Source organism: Psammomys obesus, unplaced genomic scaffold, assembly GCF_907164565.1.
Source record: "Psammomys obesus unplaced genomic scaffold, mPsaObe1.curated_primary_1811, whole genome shotgun sequence".
In the NCBI taxonomy this organism is placed as follows: Eukaryota; Metazoa; Chordata; class Mammalia; order Rodentia; family Muridae; genus Psammomys; species Psammomys obesus.
In genome coordinates this window covers 10,680,341-10,699,825 of record NW_026592510.1, presented here as the reverse complement: position 1 = coordinate 10,699,825, position 19,485 = coordinate 10,680,341, and the positions used below count along the sequence as shown (strand labels likewise).

The 19,485-nt window shown below is 43.7% G+C and overlaps 1 protein-coding gene across 4 annotated transcripts in view; it reads left to right on the top strand.

Annotated features, from left to right (window-relative positions):
• The window catches only part of Smarca2 (SWI/SNF related, matrix associated, actin dependent regulator of chromatin, subfamily a, member 2), a 118,664-nt gene extending 99,603 nt beyond the window's left edge, over positions 1 to 19,061 (top strand). For all 4 annotated transcript variants that reach the window (XM_055613779.1, XM_055613781.1, XM_055613782.1 and 1 more), the window contains exons 25-28: positions 4,246 to 4,473; positions 9,255 to 9,332; positions 15,147 to 15,365; positions 18,480 to 19,061. In XM_055613779.1, coding sequence (XP_055469754.1) covers positions 4,246 to 4,473; positions 9,255 to 9,332; positions 15,147 to 15,365; positions 18,480 to 18,485 — 531 coding nt within the window. In that variant the 3' untranslated portion in view covers positions 18,486 to 19,061. The remainder of the gene's footprint in view (positions 1 to 4,245; positions 4,474 to 9,254; positions 9,333 to 15,146; positions 15,366 to 18,479) is intronic.
• The last annotated feature ends 424 nt before the right edge of the window (positions 19,062 to 19,485 follow it).

Genomic DNA, 19,485 nt, shown 5'->3' with positions numbered 1-19,485 from the left:
TTTGTTCTGTCTTAATCCCGTCTCTTGGGATTGCCATTGAGCAAATTACATCTGGTGGAGGATAAATAAAAAATGTTCCAGGCACTGGGGTATAGCTCAGGGGGCCGGCAGTGAGCTCAGTTTTTATGAGGCCCCGGGTTTGGCCTCCCGGACCAGTAGTAATAACTACAAACTGAAGAACATGGCAGCCAGCTCTCACTGAGCAGTCCCTCCGCACCAGCCTCCTGGTGTGCATTTCCTCACTCAGTCTTCACAACCACTCTGAAAGGTCATGCATGTTACCATTCACATTTTTGCCGTTACGGAGATTGAGTCCAGGCAAGTTAAATAACTTCTCCAAGGACACTTAGTACAGGCCTGTTAACCTTCCCTTTTGTTTTGTATGTCATTTAAAATCACACACACACACACACACACACACACACACACACACATCCCATCGAGTATCTGTTGTCAGGTTTTATTTTTTTCCTAGATAATTTTAGAGATATTCTTCTAAAGAAATATTTTGGTGGTTCCACAATAAATGTTGACTGTGTTTTTTATGCCAAGGGTCTCTTAACTGTCGTTAGGACATGGGACATCTATGTATGAGCTACTGGGGAGAATGATGGCAGCGCAGTTTCATTCATATAGTCACCGCCCCTGAATTCCAACTGCTAAAAGAAGGGACCTGCGCTTCTCACATATGAGCAGGAGTTCTGTGTCCATCTCACCCAGGCTCCTCCTCGGCAATTGGCCATCCTCAGGAACAGCATGCCCATCTCATGGAGAGTGGGAAGGTTGAGTGGGAGGGACTTCCGGGAAGTGCTGCTCCCAGGAAGTAGAGTACAGGGGTACCTTAGAATTGAAAGACAGCTCTTAAAGAAGCACAGACCAGATTCCTGTTCCCTGCTGCCCCAGCCCCAGGCATCTCATTCACTGAGTCTGGATACCTCTGTTTTGAGCCTTGATCCCAGTCCTCCTCTGTGGAAGAAAAGATTAAAGCAGAACTAGGGCTTGGGGGCCTCCAGGACAGTCTGCTTGCTTCAAGTTCAGAAACAGTTTTTATGTATTTATTTCAATATCCCCGATTGCATTCTGCAGCAGGCAAGATTCCTACCAGGGTAACAAATCTGTGGCTTTGTTCCTACCTCTTTGCTTAAAATGTCTGACCTACCTAGAAGCAAAGGGAAAATGCATGAATTTGGAATTACCATCAAAATCCCGTATTTATCAGACTCTTCACACTTGACCAGAAGCATGGCTGGCTTGGTATTTCTATTATTAACTACAAGCTCCATAACTTTGTAACAAAACAGTCAACCGTAAAAGGCTCCCAAGAGGCCCTCCTCTCTGCTAGGCTCTTGAGTTCAGGCCTCATATCTTACACCTCAGTTCAGTGTCCTACTGCTGTGAAGAGACACCATACAGCAACACTTATAAAGAAAAAAACATTTAATAGAGGCTGGCTTATTAGTTTAGAGGTTTTAGTCCTTTACCATCACGGAGGGAAGCATGGCCACACACAGGCAGACATGGTCCTGGAGAGGTAGCTAAGAGTTCTGGATCTGGATCTGAAGGCAGCAGGGAGAGGGGAAACACTGGGCCTGGCTTGAGTTTCTGAAACTTCACCGCCATTCCCAGGTAACACACTTCGTCCGAGGCTACACCTACTCCAACAAAGCCACACTTCCTAATAGCACCATTCTCTATGGCCTACGGGGGCCACTTTTATTCAAGCCGTGACATATTGCCATACGTAAATGAGGGTGATGAAGTTTGAGACTGCTTACTGAGACCCTAGACATAAACAGAATCTAGTAGCAGAAGTCTGTAACCTCAGCTATGAGGGAAGCAGAAGCAGGAAGATTGAAAGTTCATCCTGTTCAGGGTTGTGGAGTGACTTCAGGGCCAGCCTGGGCAACTTAGTGATGCTTTGTCCCAAAAAGTAAAAGCAAGGCATGGCATATGGTTCAGTAGTAGAAAGTTTGACAAAATGTTTATGTACGGGGTTGGGATTGAACCTCCAGTTCTGCCACAAACAAACAACAACAAACCCAAAGTTAAACAAAAAAATGTATAGAGAAACTTCAGAGATGTTTATCCATTCGATCATTATTGTTTATAATGATCTCTTTATTGTTTATAACATGCAGCCCTTGTTTTTGTTTTTGTTTTGTTTTGACCTAAGGAGGACTCTCCTTCTTTGACTCTCTCCATCCCAGGAATGCTAGCTTTGGCCACTTTCCAAATGCACAAGTGATCTAGACACAAAGGAACACTGCTACCTCTGCCACCAAAGCTGCTGCACCATGTCCTCAAGGACTCCGGAACTCTCCACCCTGTCTCTCTGTTGCCCCTGTTCTCTCCTGCTACTTGCATTTTAGCTTTCCGCTTTTATCAGCCTCTTTTCCAATGTAGGTCAGAAGGCTATGCTTTGGGGCAAGCCTGGTCTACTACTGTGGCAAAGAGGGGGCTAGTTTTCATGTTTGGAGTATAAATAGGAGGCTGGTGGTTGGTGAAGGTACTACTCCTTTCTGCGTCTGGCTCATGGAGCCCAAATCTGTAAAATGAAACTGTTACAGAAATGATGGGTTCACCCTAGTTCTAACAGAAAGGTTGATGACACAGAGCTTTTCACTAAGTTGTCACCTAAGTGACAACTTAGGTATCCTGTGAAGATGTGTTGGAAGAGATGATTGGTTCAAGCTCTCCCCAAGGAAGCATTTTAGTTACCTATCTTACATTGTCTTCTTTAGGAAATAATATAACCCATTATGCTCAAGGTTTCAGCACATGATATTTACATGAATTTGTTCACATCTTCCGAGGACGAACTTCTGCCTTAGTTAATCACTCGAAGGTCCCTGCAGCAAAAGCAAATCTCCTATACACTCTTTTGTCCACTGCCTCTGTGTTGCACAGGCAACAGGAACCTGGGCTAGGTGTAAGCACAAGCTTATAATAGCTGAGTGTCAGCTGTGTTAAAGGTGTAATTCTAGGAATGCAAGAAACAGAGCATAGACCTTTGTCCTGAAAACATTCTTGGTCTAATGGCATGTACATGTAAACAACCGCATCCGCATCAGGCCTGGCCACATCACGTGGACCATGTGACTAAGAGGGCCTTGCCAAGACGTGTTCATTTGAGTAACTATAACGTTAGGGTGATGGCTTCAGAAGTCTGTGGAAGCCGTTACTTAAGGATTTCACTAAAGCCTTTTTCGTATTATAAGACTGACACTCTTAAGGCAGAGGAAAGTTAAAATGTGAATAAACCAGACGAAAACGTCACTTTGTTGGCAACGTCAACCTTGTTGGCATGCCGGTGTTCCGTGCTCTCACCGTAGGGAGAAGTGCACACGTGGGGCCGAATGTCCACGCTCGTTCACAACCTCCGCTTCCCACTTGGAGCTCTGTGTCATTCTTGTGAATGTGTGCGCCTGTGCTGGTGCATGCTGCGGCAGTTATTGAAGACCTTCCTCCTTTGAAAGCAGAAAGAATAGGTAGTGCTAAAAAGGGAAAGAGCCCATTTTTATTCATCAGTGTTTATGCAGACCCATGGTGGCGTCTCCAGGGTAAACTTCCAAAGGTGAATTCTGAGGCAGAGCCGTAGCCAATGTTCACATTTTGGCATACCATGCCAATTCCCCCCCCCCCATTCTCTAATTTATTATCCTACTAGTGATCATTTTTAGATAGATATCCAGCATTTCCAATACTAGGATGTACTTGTAAAACAAATGAAATGCTGAATTTTTGAGAGGGCTAGATCTAGAAGTGGGTACGTGTGTGGCCAGTAGCTATCGGTATAATGTATGTATGTATTATATATAATATATATATATATATATATATATGTTGTACGAAAATATAATTCGGTGATGTAATGGTGCCATTAGCACATTGCAGTGAAGAGACTGTGTATCTTTCTATTTGAACATGTTTTTGTAGATAATATCTAAGTCTTACTCCTGACATCAGATGTATTGGTTTTTGTTTTGATGAAGGGCTAATTTTCATGGCAAAACTACAAGTGGAGAAAAATATTTTAAGAGCTGGATTTCTAATCCTGAGATAATATTTCACTTGGCATGAGTTAATTTCAGCCCAGACTTCCTCAAGAGGAAATGACCTTGAATTTTTTTTTTTTTTTTAACTTTCGTAAAGGCTAGTTTAAGGAACCCTCCCACATCTCGCTATTACATTTGCTGGGTTCATCCAGGCACCTGGACCCTCACAGCATATTGTTCTCAACAACAGGATCTGCAGGCCCAAGACCGAGCTCACCGCATTGGCCAACAAAATGAGGTCCGGGTGCTAAGGCTCTGCACGGTCAACAGCGTGGAGGAAAAGATCCTCGCAGCTGCAAAGTACAAGCTGAACGTGGACCAGAAGGTCATCCAGGCGGGCATGTTTGATCAGAAGTCATCCAGCCACGAGCGGAGAGCATTCCTGCAGGCCATTTTGGAGCATGAGGAGGAGAATGAGGTATTACAGAAAGCCAAATTTATGAACTCTTAACAGTGACCTTTTGTCTCAAAAGGATTAAGAATAACGCCTTTGTTCCTTAAAGAATTTCCCGGGCTGGCGGTAATTAAAATGACTACATTAGCTGCTATCTTGTATCCCAAGCACAGACAGACCAGGAAAGTTATTCATATGAGTGTCTTAAGAGCTATTGCCAGAAACCCTTCAAAGCTTAGCCTCTTCTCTGGGGCTTGGGCACCACCAAGTATATTTTATTGCATTGTGAGTGCTGCCTCCTGTAGGCAAGATATGGAACTACAGGAGTTTTACTTTGTAGCGCTCTGATAAGCTGTTTAGGTCCTGCCTTTTTTTTTTTTTTTTTTTGTCTCTCATACTCTATAGCCCCTGGTTTTGGGGACGGAATACTTCAACAATTAAAGGATGCTCCCTCACAGGACCATCTTTAGCTCATAAGTTTGGAAACCCTGACTTTAATCACGACAAAAAGGATCTCTTAAAGAACTGAATAGAGGCAGAGAAAACTCATCTGAGTCCCAGTGATTCTACTTACGAAAATTGCCAAAGTTGTGCAGTGTTTTGATCATGTTTCTTTGATCAAGTCATTGTTTCTTTGTTGTTGTTGTTGTGTTTTTTTTTTTAGATGACCAGTTTCAGTCATTTTATTCTCAATATTCATTCTAGGACTCGGGACACATAAATACACACAAATTATCCGCCTAAAATGAACTCGAAGTATATTCAAAAACATATCTATATCATCCAGAAAGCAAAATACAAACACCAGTCTTTACTATAAAACTTTCCAGCGATAGATGCATTTGCTTTTGTTTACTGGTGTTTAAAAAGTTAGAGCATTAGATTATTTTACATTTTTATATAGAATATGATTCTTATTGCATAAGCGTAGATTTTTTTTTTGTTTTTGAAATCCTCCATAATTTAAATTTTAAATTCTCTTAAAAGTACTTTTTCATTGAAAATATATATTTTTTAATATAATATTCTACTTATGGTTCCCCCTCCTCGAGCTCCTCCTACGTTCCTCCCACCTCCCCACCCACCCAAATCCACACCCTCTCTTGCTTGCTTTCATGTGAGTGGTTATCAATTGGAGGCAGCTTCTCGATTAGGGATGTGGGTCTGTGTCCACTTACTCTCAGAACCGGAATCCCATCAGGCCCAGACCCATATAGGACCTGTTCATTGCGCTCTAGTTTCTGTGAGTTCGCATGTGTTTCTGGCCTGCTGTGTTCGTTCAGAAGGCCTTGTTTCCATGGAGTCTTCTCTTCCCTCTGACTCTTAGAGTCTTTCTGCCTCCTCTTCTGTAGGGTTCCCTGAGCCTTAAGGGGAGGGAGTTGATGGAGACTGAGTGTACCAACGTCTCTCACTCTCTGCACATTGTCCACTGTGGCTCTCTGTATTTACCCCTGTCTACAGCAGGAGGAAGCTTCTCTGATGATGGCTGAGTAAGACACTGATCTATAAGTGTAGCAGAATGTCATTCAGAGTGATTTTGTTGCTATATTCTTTTAGCGGAAATATTTAGTTTTCCACCAGGGTTGCTGGCCTGTCTAGCCTCAGGTTCACAGCCACCCAAGCAGTGCTGGGGAAGGGTTCCATCTTACGGAGTGGGCCTTAAATTCAGTCAGACACTGCTTGGTAGGCCCTACCAGCTTTGTGCCGCTCTTGCACTAGCACGACTTCCATGCAGGTCACCACTGTAGATCAGACGGTTTGTAGCTGGGTCGGTGCTTACCTTTCTGCAGTGTACCTCTAAACATGAGTCAGTAAGGGTGAAGGCTTACCTAGGCGCCCCCGACTCGACTTCTCCATGTCCAGTGAGTTGTGTAGGTGGTGTGTTGAGCAGTAGGGCTTTACCATCAGCTTGTGAAGAGCAACCAACAGCTTGGAAATTATTCTAAGTGTTTGGGGGTTCCCATGGGGCACCCCTGGCCAACAGTGTGACTAGATAGAACCCATTCCCAGAGCTGGAGTCTTCGTTTGGTGTCGAGGGATGTTCACATGGAGCCGCTTCTCCCCCATTATTTGGCGATTCCATTTGGCTCACCTTCATATATGTTTGCATTTTAGGAAGCTGCCACTGTATTAAGTTTCCATACTACCCCTCAAATAGCCCCTAGTCTTAATATCTCTCTATGTATTCCCTCCCTCACCCCTTTTCCCTCCCCCTGCTCATTTGATCCTCCCATTGCTGCCCCATCTATCCATAACTATTTTATTTCCCCTTCCTAGGTTGATAACACCTCTCCCATAGTCCCTTACTTTATTCCTAACCTCTGTGGCTATGCAGATTGTAGCATGCCTATCAAAGACTTAGGAGCTAACATCCACCAATGTGTGAATACATATTTGTCTTTTGGGATCTGGGTTACCTCACTTGGGATGATTTTTTTTTTCTAGCTCCATCCATTTGTCTGATTCCCTGGCCAGGGTGGTCAGCAGGTTTGCAGGGAGAGACTGACTTAGGTGTTGGTGGGTGAGGCAAAGCTTTAAAGTCTTTCTTATGTAGTCTTCATTTCGGAAATGAGGCTGCATGTGAAGGAGAGACTGATACGTAAAAGAATCCTGAAATGAATCTTTTTGCAAAGTGCTTCGGTATTGTGTCTCCTAATTTGTCTGCCTCGTATATATCTGATTAGTTACCTATTGAATTTCAGGAAACGATGAGAAGTAAAATTGGTCATATGCACTCAAACACCTGAACACATCTAAAAACCTTAAAACTCTCAAATAATTCACTATTTCTGGGCTTTTAAAATTGAAGATTTGATGCAGACTTAGGAATTAGATTGTCAGGTTCCTTTTGCTTTGGTTTATACATTTGGCCATTTCCCCAAAACACTGAGCGCTGGTGGGATGGCTCAGCTGGTAAAGGTGCTTGCCCCCGAGCCTGCTGAAGTGAGTTTGGTCCTCAGGGCACAAGGGTTGGAAGGAGACAACTGACTCCCCACGGTGTCTTTTGCTGTTCACACACACACACACCATAGCACATGTGTGGATTCTTGTAATATTTAATATTGAATAAATATACCTATATTAAATATATTTCAAATAATGCTGTAATAATTTTTAGACCACTACTTTTTAAGTGGCAAATCATGACATAGGAAGAGCTGTCCTCAGCCAGGAGTCTCCACTGCATTCTTGTTTATTTATTTTCTATTTATTTAAAGGCCTTGTAAAAATGTGACCTGAGTAGGTGAGATGGTGTGCAAGGAAGCCTGGAGTTTTCTAGCCTTCCTGAACTGCAGGTCCACCACAGGGAACCACGGGCTCTCTCTCAGGCCCATCACAAAGGGCCTGCAGGGCAGTTCCATACTAACCATACCTCACTGCTAGCAGCCCGCTGGGACTCCTCATTCCCTCCTGCCGATGTCTGTGTCAGGCAACTATTACCAGGCTCTGGTAGTCTATGCCCTCATGTGAAGCCAACTAGGGACCTTTGAAGACTCCAGTGAAAGGCTTCTGTTCCAACAGTCCACGGCAGCGCAGGGTACCGTGATCCCAGCTGTCATGAAGTATGGGGGTACAAAGAACACAGCAAGGTTTCCTGCAAACTTCCCAGCTACTTAGTGCTCTGGGGTCGGAGGTGTCTGTGAGCAGCTGTCCTGCCGTCTTCTAGGAGAACCTGCATCTTACCCCAGGGACACCCAGGGCCTCATTGTGTGGGGGGAAAAGATATTCAGGTGGCTGCAGGGAGAGCAAGGGCAAATGAAGACCTCTGTGGACCAGGGCTTCAGCCAGGTACAAGACCTTCTAAGTTCTGAGCCCGCTCTCCAGCTAGCCTGCTTCCTTGGCAGATGAAATGTAGAATTTAGACAGATTGACTTTAATCAACGTGGAGGTGAATTAAATTGGAAGGGTTTTCAGTAGTCATTATTATCATGAATCATACCTTACCGGGTTGCATTCATTTCTAAGGCTGATTAAGTCCCTGCAGTGTGCAAGGTGCCTTTCGAGCTGACATCTAGCTTAGGCTGTTGATATTGTCTTTTTTTTTTTTTTCCTCTCAACCATAGAAGCCACAGCATACTGTTAGTTCCTAAAACCTTGGGAACTGTTGGTTTCTGAGAAATTAGCAGATTTAACAGGATGTAAAATCTAGTAACTTTTTGTCTTTACGTAATCGCTTTTGTTATTCCATTTTAATTGTTTTAATTAGGTACAGTTTTGAAGTATTTTTGTATTGATAGTTTTTAAGTGTGTCCTAACTGTAGCTTTAGCGGTCAGCAATAATAGTGCCTACTGAAAGGCATCAATTCAATGTATCTTAAAGGTCTTTGTATTCGGTACCTGTATGTGATTTTCTTTTTCTTGTCCTGGTGCTTAGTGGGTAAATCTTTGGAAATAAACCTTCATGTTTGCAGTCAGTGGAATTAATATTGAGTAGTTGTTCCTGGGGATTTCCGTGTGTTAGGCTGGCATCCTGCCGTGAAGTAGATGTCACGCCTATATTACAGATGAGGTCATGGAGGCGGGGAGACATTTAAGTAGCTTGCTTTAAAAGTAACAGAAAAGATCCACACCCAGGAAGGAGGGCTGGTGTTTCTTAGAGAGCAGATTTCCTGCCCTAGAGAGATTTCCTGCTCGAAAAAGACTTTGAAAAGCTCGAAAAATACAAATGGCAGGTACTACAAGGGCCCCTCCCTTCTCTTTCTGTCTTGAGAAATGGGACAGAATGCCTCCCCCCACCCCCACCCAACACATACTGTTTAGCCTCTGTCCTTAAAGCCTCTTCAATCATTCTGTTTTGAACCCAGGAAGAAGATGAGGTACCAGACGACGAGACCTTGAACCAGATGATTGCTCGACGGGAAGAGGAGTTTGATCTCTTTATGGTAATGTCACAGGAATCATGGGAAACCCCTGCTTCTCTCCCACCCCCACCCCCTTTGGTATCCAGTATGCCTTCAGCCTGCATCCTGGGTAGAGCCTGGGCCCTGAAGCCTGTGCATTGCTTTTGGTTCAGAGTCTGCAAGCTGGCTGGATTTAGCCTGCAGACATATTGTGTTTGGCCCACGTAGCAGTTCTTCAAATTTTCCATTTGTTGCCAACATGAAAAGAATCCTGATTTCTAGCTTCCTTTGGAAAGTGAGATGGGGGGTGGTATTGGGCCCACTGCTCTGTGTGGAAGCAGTTGACCAGAGCCAAGTTTCGGCCTCACCCTCTGCACAGGCTATGTGGTTCATAGTTCACCAGGGACCCACTACTAAGGCCAGTCCAATGTCAGACTGGACAACTGCCCGTCCTTATAGCATTCAGCTTGCAACTGTGGCCTAGCTGGCTTCCTCCTGAATAGGAGCCGGTGAAAGACAACAGCCCTTAAAATTGCTACAGGGAAAATAGAGAAACAAATAGAACCTTTGACGTGTGTGAATAGAAAGATATGACCTTGGCTCAAAGAGCAAAACCTGCTTCATGTTAGAGGGGACCTTGGTGTTTTACAATTTATTGTGGGTGGCTTTAACCTTGAAGTTCCATGGTACATAGCACCTATAAATTTTCTGAAACCCCAATTTGATTTACATGTGAGGTGTGCCACATGCCATGGGGGTTGGGGAACAAACCAGTCTGTGGGGGAGGCTGCTCAGCAGCTGCAGAATTATGGGTACTGCCTTCTTCAGGTTTTTGCACTCTGCCTTGAATGACCAAACCAGTCCTGGGCATATTGTGGTTACATAACCGATTATTGGATGAGTGGTGGTGTTGGCCATTGCAGGCTTTGTTCAGATGGCGAGATAGATCCAGATGGATGCAGTGTAAGGCTTCCTCCAATGCGTTCAGTCATTTTTGATCATCGTCTCAGGCACTGGCTGGATTGTGGAAGGAAGGGACATGTGTGCCCTGTAGCCGTGGTGTAGGAACTATGAAGAACCCAGTCACAGACACACCAGTTGAAAAGCCCTGAGGGCTTGGTTCATGCTCCCTGTGTGAGCACAGCACACAGGAGAAGAGAGGTGTATTAAAGGTAGGATCCTTGGTGCTGGGGCTATGAAGTAGAGACGTGAGACCCATTTAACTAAAAATGACGAGTCTTTAAAAGAAGCTAGGAATCTACACTGTGACGTGCAGTCTCGGCATTAAGGTTTACAACTAAGTTCAGGACTTTTTAATTAATACTATTCTATAACACTGCAGGCCAAAGAAAACACAGCTCAGTCAAATATGGCCCAGTGGGTTTGTCACCTCTGCCCTTTTAGCTTAGGAGGGTGTGAGAATGGAGCTCAAGCTGTAGGGATGCCTATGCCATTTTCCTGGGGCGTTTCATTTGCTTGTGTGGCTTTTGTCTATCTCTAAACACAGGTTGTGCCCACACGTGATGATTCGCCATGAAAGATCATTAACTCTTTCTGAGAAAAAAATGCAGGCAGCCATAGCAATAACTCTCAGCACAGGAACTGTTTCTTCCCTACCGAGGTGGAGCCCATTTTTAGAGAGACAGGACAGTAGCACGGTTCTGCTGTCACTCTCCACACTTACAGATTAAATTTTCAAACAGGGAGATTGGGGACACACATCAGACACAAATGTCTGTCTTTGAGGAACTTACTAAGATGTAGGTGACTGGGGAGCCACGAGGCAAAAGGCCTTCCTGGCAGTGACTCAACACCGGTCTAGCCTCCAATACTCCCAAATTAGATTCGGCTCAGAAGGAGGCATTCCCTGGGAGCCCTGAAAGTCTGTGTGAGGGGGGAGGTAATAAGGGGGAATAGTGCTTCTCCTTTCTTCTTTGAGGCCAGACTTTTGTAGAAACTGAAAACCTCAGATCCCCCCCCAAAAAAAGGGGGGAGATTCTGTTCAAGGGAACGAGTATGTGACCCCAAATAGGCTAATAGGCTAGTAACAGGCCAGACTGGCTAAGGAATGAATGTCTTTGTGTGGGCACCTTAACTTTGTGAGCTCTCATGCCTGTTTCTTAAGTGTTAGCGTCTATTTGGAGGAGGGGAGCTGTAAGGTTTTTGTTTGGCTTAATTTTTAAAACTTCACTCTCTGGATACCTTTGGCTGCTTCTCTGTTCATTAGCACCTCCACCAGGGGACAGGAAATAGAATTTGAATCCATGCCAGCTACTCTGATTAAAGAGTTTAGTGAGGATCAAGAATGGAATGTGAGCTGGTTAAGTCTCTGGATCTCATATATCTAAGAGACTTCATCCATTATTAAGAATTCATCCTGTGCATCGAATTAATATAGTCTTATTATTTCAATGTAGAGAGGCTGTAAACAGTTTCTTTTTTTTTTGTTTTCTTTTCTTTTTTAATTTAATTTTTTATTTATTACAATTTATTCACTTTGTATCCCAGCTGTAGCCCCCTCCCTCATCCCCTTCCAATCCTGCCCTCCCTCCCTCTTCTCTTCCCATGCCCCTCCCCCAGTCCACTGATAGTCCTTCCCTTCCATCTGACCCTAGCCTATCAGGTCTCATCAGGACTGGCTGCATTGTCTTCCTCTGTGGCCTGGTAAGGAACCCACTTGGAGACTGAGCTGCCATGAGCTACATCTGTGCAGGGGTTCTAGGTAATCTCCATGCATGGTGCTTAGAAAAGACACCTGGGCCCAGATTTTTTTGGTTCTGTTGCTCTCCTTTTGGAGCTCCTGTCCCCTACATGTCTTTGTGTTTCCCTCTTCCTTCATAAGATTCCCTGCACTGCTATGAGCCTCAGCATCTGCTTTGATACCCTGCTGAGTAGAGTCTTTCAGAGACCCTCTGTGGTAGGCTCCTGTCCTGTTCCCTGTTTTCTCCCTCTGCTGATGTCTATCCCATTTGCCTTTCTGAATAAGAATTGAGCATCTTACTCAGGGTCCTCCTTCTTGCTAAGCTTCTTTAGGTGTACAGATTTTAGTATATTTATCCCAGGTAATTCAATTAAAAAATGGGGTATAGAGCTAAACAGAGAATTCTCAACAGAGGAATATCAAATGGCAGAGAAACACTTAAAGAAATGCTCAACATCCTTAGTCATCAGGGAAATGCAAATCAAGACGACCTGATATTTTACCTTACACCCATCAGAATGGCTAAGATCAAAAATTCAAGTGACAGCACGTGCTGGAGAGAATGTGGAGAAAGGGGAACCCTCCTCCACTGCTGGTGGGAATGTAAACTTGTACAACCACTTTGGAAATCAATCTGGCGCTTTCTCAGACAATTAGGAATAGTGCTACCTCAAGATCCAGATATATCAATGCTAGGCATATATCCAAAATATGCTCTAGTACACAACAAGGACATTTGCTCAACCATGTGCGTAGCAGCTTTATTCGTAATAGCCAGAAGCTGGAAACAACCCAGATGCCCCTCAACTGAGGATTGGATACAGAAATTGTGGTGCATTTACACAACGGAAGACCACTCAGCAATAGAAAAAAAACAAGGAAATCATGAAATTTGCAGGCAAATGGTGGGAACTGGAAAAGATCATCCCAAGTAAAGTAACCCAGAAGCAGAAAGACACACATGGTATATGCTCACTTATAAGTGGATATTAGACATACAATATAGGATAAACATCCTAAAATAGTTTCTTTAAAATAATAATCTTTCTCTTAAACAGCGGTATGGCTTTCCCCTTCTAAAATCAAGGCATCAAATAATTCACCTTTGTATATTGATAACCTATGAGTTTTACCTAAAAATTTTATTTGATAGCAACATACTTAACATAAATATCTTTGGCCAGTATATAAACAGTAAGCTTTAAGAGGCTGTGTTTGCTTCAAAGGCTAAAATTGCAAATGGTAAGATTTATGTAAGGCAAATGTATCCAGGTAGTAATTAAATAAAAAAGCAGTCCTCTTATCCAACACTGGCTTAAAATGTTATATAGAGGTATTATGGGATAGAATCTCTTCAGAGAGATTCAGTCATCAAGACTTTCACCTTACTTATCACATTTAATCAAATCTACCTTTCTTTTTTTTAAAAAAAATCACATACATGGCTTATTTTCATTAAAATTAAAAAAAAATACTTATTCCAGTTGTCCTATTATTCTTTAGTTGTGAAATGATGAACTGTAGCCATCATTACAAGCTTTGGTCTAGGAATCAGGAATTGTCTAGCTAGAGCTTGAAGTGGTAACAATTTGTCACAGACTAGGTCATGGGGAGATTGTGTTCTTACTAGCCACCAGATAGCTCTGGAGATTGCCTGGTACAACCTCTGTCTAGGCTCTGCCTTAAAGAAAACACCCTCTTGTTCCTTGCCAAGCTTCCATGGGTAGATCCTGTTTCTGAGTCTAGCATGGGACAGCTGGATTAAGCCAAGGACCGCAAGCTAAGTTTAGCCCATGAGAGAGCAGGACAGCCGCATTTATCTGCCAACAGGATGCTGCCATGCCTCAAGCTTACCCTGTCCCGCAGACAGAATGATTTCCAGAAATGTTTGAAGCACAGTCTAAGGAGCATTGGTCTTTAATTTTTAAGTCACATTTGGGTTCAAGTAGCAAATATTTCTTTCACATTTTAGCAGTTTTAGCTTTTAAGGAAAAAAATCATTTTATTGAATCTGGGCTTTGATACAGTAGAACCAGAGGAAGAGGGAAAAGTAAATGACTAATGATTAATGGCTTATTTCATTGTGGGGATGGTCTGTGTATAAGTAACTAGTAGACAAGCTTTGGCTTATTCTTTTACACCTCATCAGATTGCTTGGCCAAAACGTAAAGCCATGTGTGTGACACACCGTTTAGTTTATTTAGAACCAGACAGGATTTCTAGAACAGAAAGGGAGTGGTGGAGACCCAGGCTTTTGAGGACCTCGAAGGGAAGCCATTTCCCCAGTGTCTTGGCCACTTGAGAAGATACTGGCTTTGAGGTCTGCTGCATTAAAATAATTCCCTAAGAGCCAAACTTTTAAAAAGTGAAGAATTGATTGCAGTCCTTTCTAGGTAAGAGAAGATGATGTACTTAGAAGTTGGTGCATTGGTGACAGTTGTCCAATGTGGCCATCTTTGTCCCCTCTGCCTGTAATTGTGGGTGGTCACGAATAGCTCCCCTTAAATGTTTCTCCCTGATCCACCAAAATCGCAGATCCTCTTGATAAAGGTCAACATCCTTAGTGGACTTTCTTTTTGTATGTGCGTAACGTGTTCGCTTGTTTTGGGAAAGTAACGAATTAAACAGCTGGTGCTCATACTTGAACTTTTTCACCATTTATTTATTTCGCACGTGGCACATGCGTGCCACAGCACATGTGTGGAGGTCAGAGGACAACTTGCTGGAATTGATTCTTCCCTTCCCTCCGTTAGGTCCCAGAGACTGAACTCAGGTTGTCAGGCTTGGCATTGGCAGCAAGCATCTTACTGGCCCAGGGCTCACATTTTCAAATGCATTCTTCTTTTTTGAATTTTCTCCACGTGTTACTTAAGGGGGAGTTTTGCACATGCATAGGCTAAGAAGAAGAGACTTTAAGGAGTTTTTTTTTTTTTAATGCAAAAGTAAATTCAAATGATGAGTATAAATGAAGAAAGATTCTACACAATGAGATCATTCGTGTAGACGCTGTGCTTTGAGGATGAACTAGAACAAGCCGACTAGCATTACGGGGACAGAAAGGGGTACCTTGGGAGTGGGGGGACCACGTCTGGAGAATCTGCATTCTGCCCCACAGAATCCTCTCCCCTCTGTGACACTGTTATCCCTGTCCCCAGCGCATGGACATGGACAGGCGGAGGGAGGATGCCAGGAACCCTAAGCGCAAACCTCGCTTGATGGAGGAAGATGAGCTGCCCTCCTGGATTATTAAGGATGATGCCGAAGTGGAGAGGCTCACCTGTGAAGAGGAGGAGGAGAAGATATTTGGGAGGGGTTCTCGACAGCGCCGCGACGTGGACTACAGTGACGCCCTCACTGAGAAGCAATGGCTCAGGGTAGGTGCGGCCTTTTAAACTTACTGGAGTGTTTTCGGCGACTTGGCTGGAATTCTCTGCTGTGGCAGAGTCGCTGACAGCAGGGCCTGGGCTCCTGAACACTGAAGGCAGTGGCCATTCTGTTTGCAGGCAGTGCATTGGGGAAAAAGCAGAGTGAGGCTTTTTTTTTTTTTTTTTTTTTTGTTAGAGGAGAATTGGCCATAAGAAGTAAGGATTATTAGGGCTGTGAGACACATCAATGTTTTATGGTCAATTGTCTGGCCACGCCTCACTTTCTCAAAATGGACAAGGGGGCCTTGGAGATCTTTTTAATTGCTCACTCTTATTTCATGGTCTTTAATCGTGGATTTAATTCTGCATGGCCTGCACAGAGAGTTCAGGGGGAACATTGTTTTCTAGCTGTGTGATTTCATGGCTATAGCACATTTAGATATGGAAGGTCCTTTGTGCCATTGGTTTTGATGAAGAAATTGAGACCCAGGAAGTGCATGTGACTATAGAGCTGGACAGAAATACTGAATCAGTGGCTACTGGTGTGTTTGTGTGTACAATATTGGCTTGGTGCAATGTATCTGTTTTAAACACTGATGATATCTAGGCTAGGGATAGTGATGGTTGGATGAAAAAAAATGTTATTCTAAAGTTTTTGAGGATTTTTTTTTTCCTCTTCAGAAAGTGGTAATTTCTCATTTTGACTGGGGACTAAAATCACACAGTGTTTCTTTAGGAACCCAGAAATACCAACTTGCTCATAACAGCCATGTATAGGAATGTCATGGCCAGTAGGGTTCTTTCATTCAAAGGTATAGCTGTCCTTTCAAGTCTTTTGAACAGACTTAGTACCTAACAGGCAGAACAGCCTGGTACATGCTTTCCAGACAGGGCCAGCCAGCAAGCGCTGGAAATAGTACTCACAGTTGGGTAAAAACCAAAGTAAACAGAAGCCAGTATTGGGCACCATCCATTTTCTCAACGGGAATATAATTCCCAGGCTTTGTGAGCCAAGGATTTGAAGGCCTGGGTCGTAAGAGGGTAGGTAGGGAGAGGGGGACTCGGAAGGATTTTGAGATTGGATTTCCGAGGCAGATGGTCTTGGTGTACCACTTGAGGGATGATTCTCTCAGTGTGTTGTGTAACGACAAGGATGTGACTTGAATTTTGAGAAGATGGTGTCTGTGGGATTCTGCAAAGAGAATCTAAGAAGACATCACTCATGTTTATGGTTGAACAATTGAATATAAAATATAAGTGGTGTGTGATTGTTTCCCTGCCAGACCCAGTCAAGGATTCCAATGGTCTCAGAATACAACTCTATGAATTCCACCTCTCCCCCCCCCCCTTTTTTTGACTGCTAGGTTGTAGTGGTATAATTAAGACTTGTCCTATAACGTAAGAGGGTTTTGTTTAATATTCATTTCTGAGCTTGGGAAAATTGGGTTTCCTTTCTCTTTATCTAACCAATGTATTAATCATCTGGAGTATATTACTGGAGATGAAACAAATATAATCTAGACCCCCACTTGAAAATCAACTTTTATGATATGAATAATCTCCACATGTGATGGGCAAAGTAAACCTGTTTATTGGTCAAGATTGCAGCTGAACTTATCTTGTGATTTATAATCGTAGAGAATTACTCTTAAGAGCGGCAGCATCAGTCTTGGAAGCCTTCATGTTAAGATGGCTTACCATCATTTCCTCTGTCCCTCACAGTACCCCACACATGGAAAGCAACTTTACATGTTGCTTTACATGAGTGTAAAGGTGAGTGATTGTGGCAACGAACTAAAATCTTACAAAGGTGAAAGTTTGTGGCTCCCCAGCCGTGCCTGGAGAGCATTCCTAGTGTGTACAGCAGGCCTCCATATTCTCCACCACAGGCACATTTCAAAAACAGAAAACCAGTTTGTTTTATAGAACCAGCTCCTTTTTGGAAACCGACATTTATGATTTTATCCCTAAGGTGCCCAGCTGTGTGCCCAGCCATCCGAGAGGACTGAAGCTGTTGCCACTACAGCGTTAGTGGAATGTGCCTTGTTGCCAATCTTTCTGAAAACTATTTCATTCTCTGGATGGTCAGCTTGCTGTTAAGACACCTGACCCCCTTGGAAAAAAAAAAAAATGGAGACTTGGCTGTCCATTGTTGCTGTTGTTGATCCAGAAGCAATCCTGTTTAATATATGGCCATTAAGCATTTGCTGCAACAAAATGAAACTGAAGGGGCTCCTGGGGGCCTGGGTGTGTAGACATGTTCTGTACTGCTAGGCATGTTGGTTGCTCACAGCTAGTGTGGCCCTGAGGGGGACTGGCAAGTACTACAGAATAAGATAGGCTCCAACAGGGCTGAAATCATCCTTTTTCCTGGCAGTATATAAAACCTGTATAAAACCTGCTTGGCCAAGGCCTGGAAGATGCATAGAATCCCAGAGTTGGAAGGCAGCTGAATGGAGCTGCAGCCATCCCATGCTCGGCCCACACTCTGTAGTGCCCATGCCAAGAGGCTGGCTGGCCCTCAAAGGCAGTACACTGTCTTTTTGTCTTCAGAGCCCCTGAAGTTCAAGGTCAGCCTTGATGGTTGGTTCTTCCTCCCTTTGGACAGAATTTTCTTTCCCTATAGTTCCTCCCTGGCCTTGATTCTATGCCCTGGAAAGAACAGAACAATGCTTTTTCTGTCTTCACAACACACCCCCACGGGTAAAATATTAGAGGACTCAGGTTTAGTCCAGCATGAACATCCCAGCCCTCCTCTTTTGAGCTTTTCCTCATCCTTCAAGGCTCAATTCATCAGTTGTCTTGGAAGATAAACACTAATTGCACATCCCAGTGTGCTTTCAGGTTTCTTTGTTCGCCCTTCTGTTACAGCACCATCCCGGTTTCCAGCATTCTCCATCCTTGTCCGATTTCCTGGCTGGTTGGTAAGCTGGAACTGGAGCAGTACCTTGTTAGAATGTAGGATTTCCATGTGCAGCTAGGAAATGCCACCGCTCGCCACAGTGAAACAGACTATACGATAGAGTACAGTTACGGGTTCTAATCCTTGCTATAGCAGAAGTACTTAACCATCTGTGAACTTATCCAAAACGTAAGTTGGGGTTTTTTTTTTTTTTTTCTTAGGCATGAAAGCCCATGGTGATGGTTCCTGGGCGAGAGTCCTTGTTCTCCATATCTTCAGGTAGCCAGGCTGAAGATATCAGCCTGGAGCATATGCCAGCATGGACAGCCTCTGCCCACATGTGCTGTAAGAGGGGGAAACAGCATGGTGGTGCTGGGGTGCAGGAGCCCATCTGTTTGCCTTACCTGTTCTACATTCCTCCACTTGCATCCAGCTGTGCAGGCCTCCTTCCTGTGGCCACCCCAGCTGCCTAGAGGACAGAGAATCATTTGCGGCTATGAGCCCAGGAGAGCAAGCAAAGTTTTGATGAACACCTAGCATTCTCTCTGCCTCAGCATACTCAGGATAAATGTAAATCGTACTGCTGCTTTCCTGACAAATGCAGTTTCCTCGCAAACAGGTTTTATTCTATAATTGGGATATGCTAAAAATTCCCACAGAATCCTGGAGAGAGTCTGTTTAGCTGGAGGATTTTTTTAAGCATTTTTCTTTCTTGATTCATAATGTTTTAAATGAGGAGAATCACAATTTCAAACACAGCTTGGTTTTTTAAAATAAAGTAATTTTAAGTTGGTTTAAAATCTGTTTCCATTCAAACTTCAATGCTTTTCGTAGTAGGCAGTTTCCCAGTCTCAGATTAACTTCATCTTTTGGTAGTGGTCAGTTTAATGTCCCATTACCCAGTGAGACATCCTGGAGACATCATATTGTTTTCCCAAGATGGTGTCTGGATGAAGAAGCTGTTGTTTAAGCATGACCTTGGGGGCATGCAGCTTGTTCTTCCCTCCCCATGGGTCTTTATGAGAGTTGGCAAAAGGCTGATGGTCTACCGCTGTCCTTGGAGGTCTTGATGTACACCTGCTTTCTTTTGGTGACCTTGGAGACTTTGATGATTTGCACTTCTGGTGTCTGGTCCTGGCCACCAGCTCCAGCCAGAAGCTCTTCGATGTACTTCTGTTTCATTAAGCCTCTGGTTTCCTTAATCTCAAAGCGCTCCTAGCCCTTCTG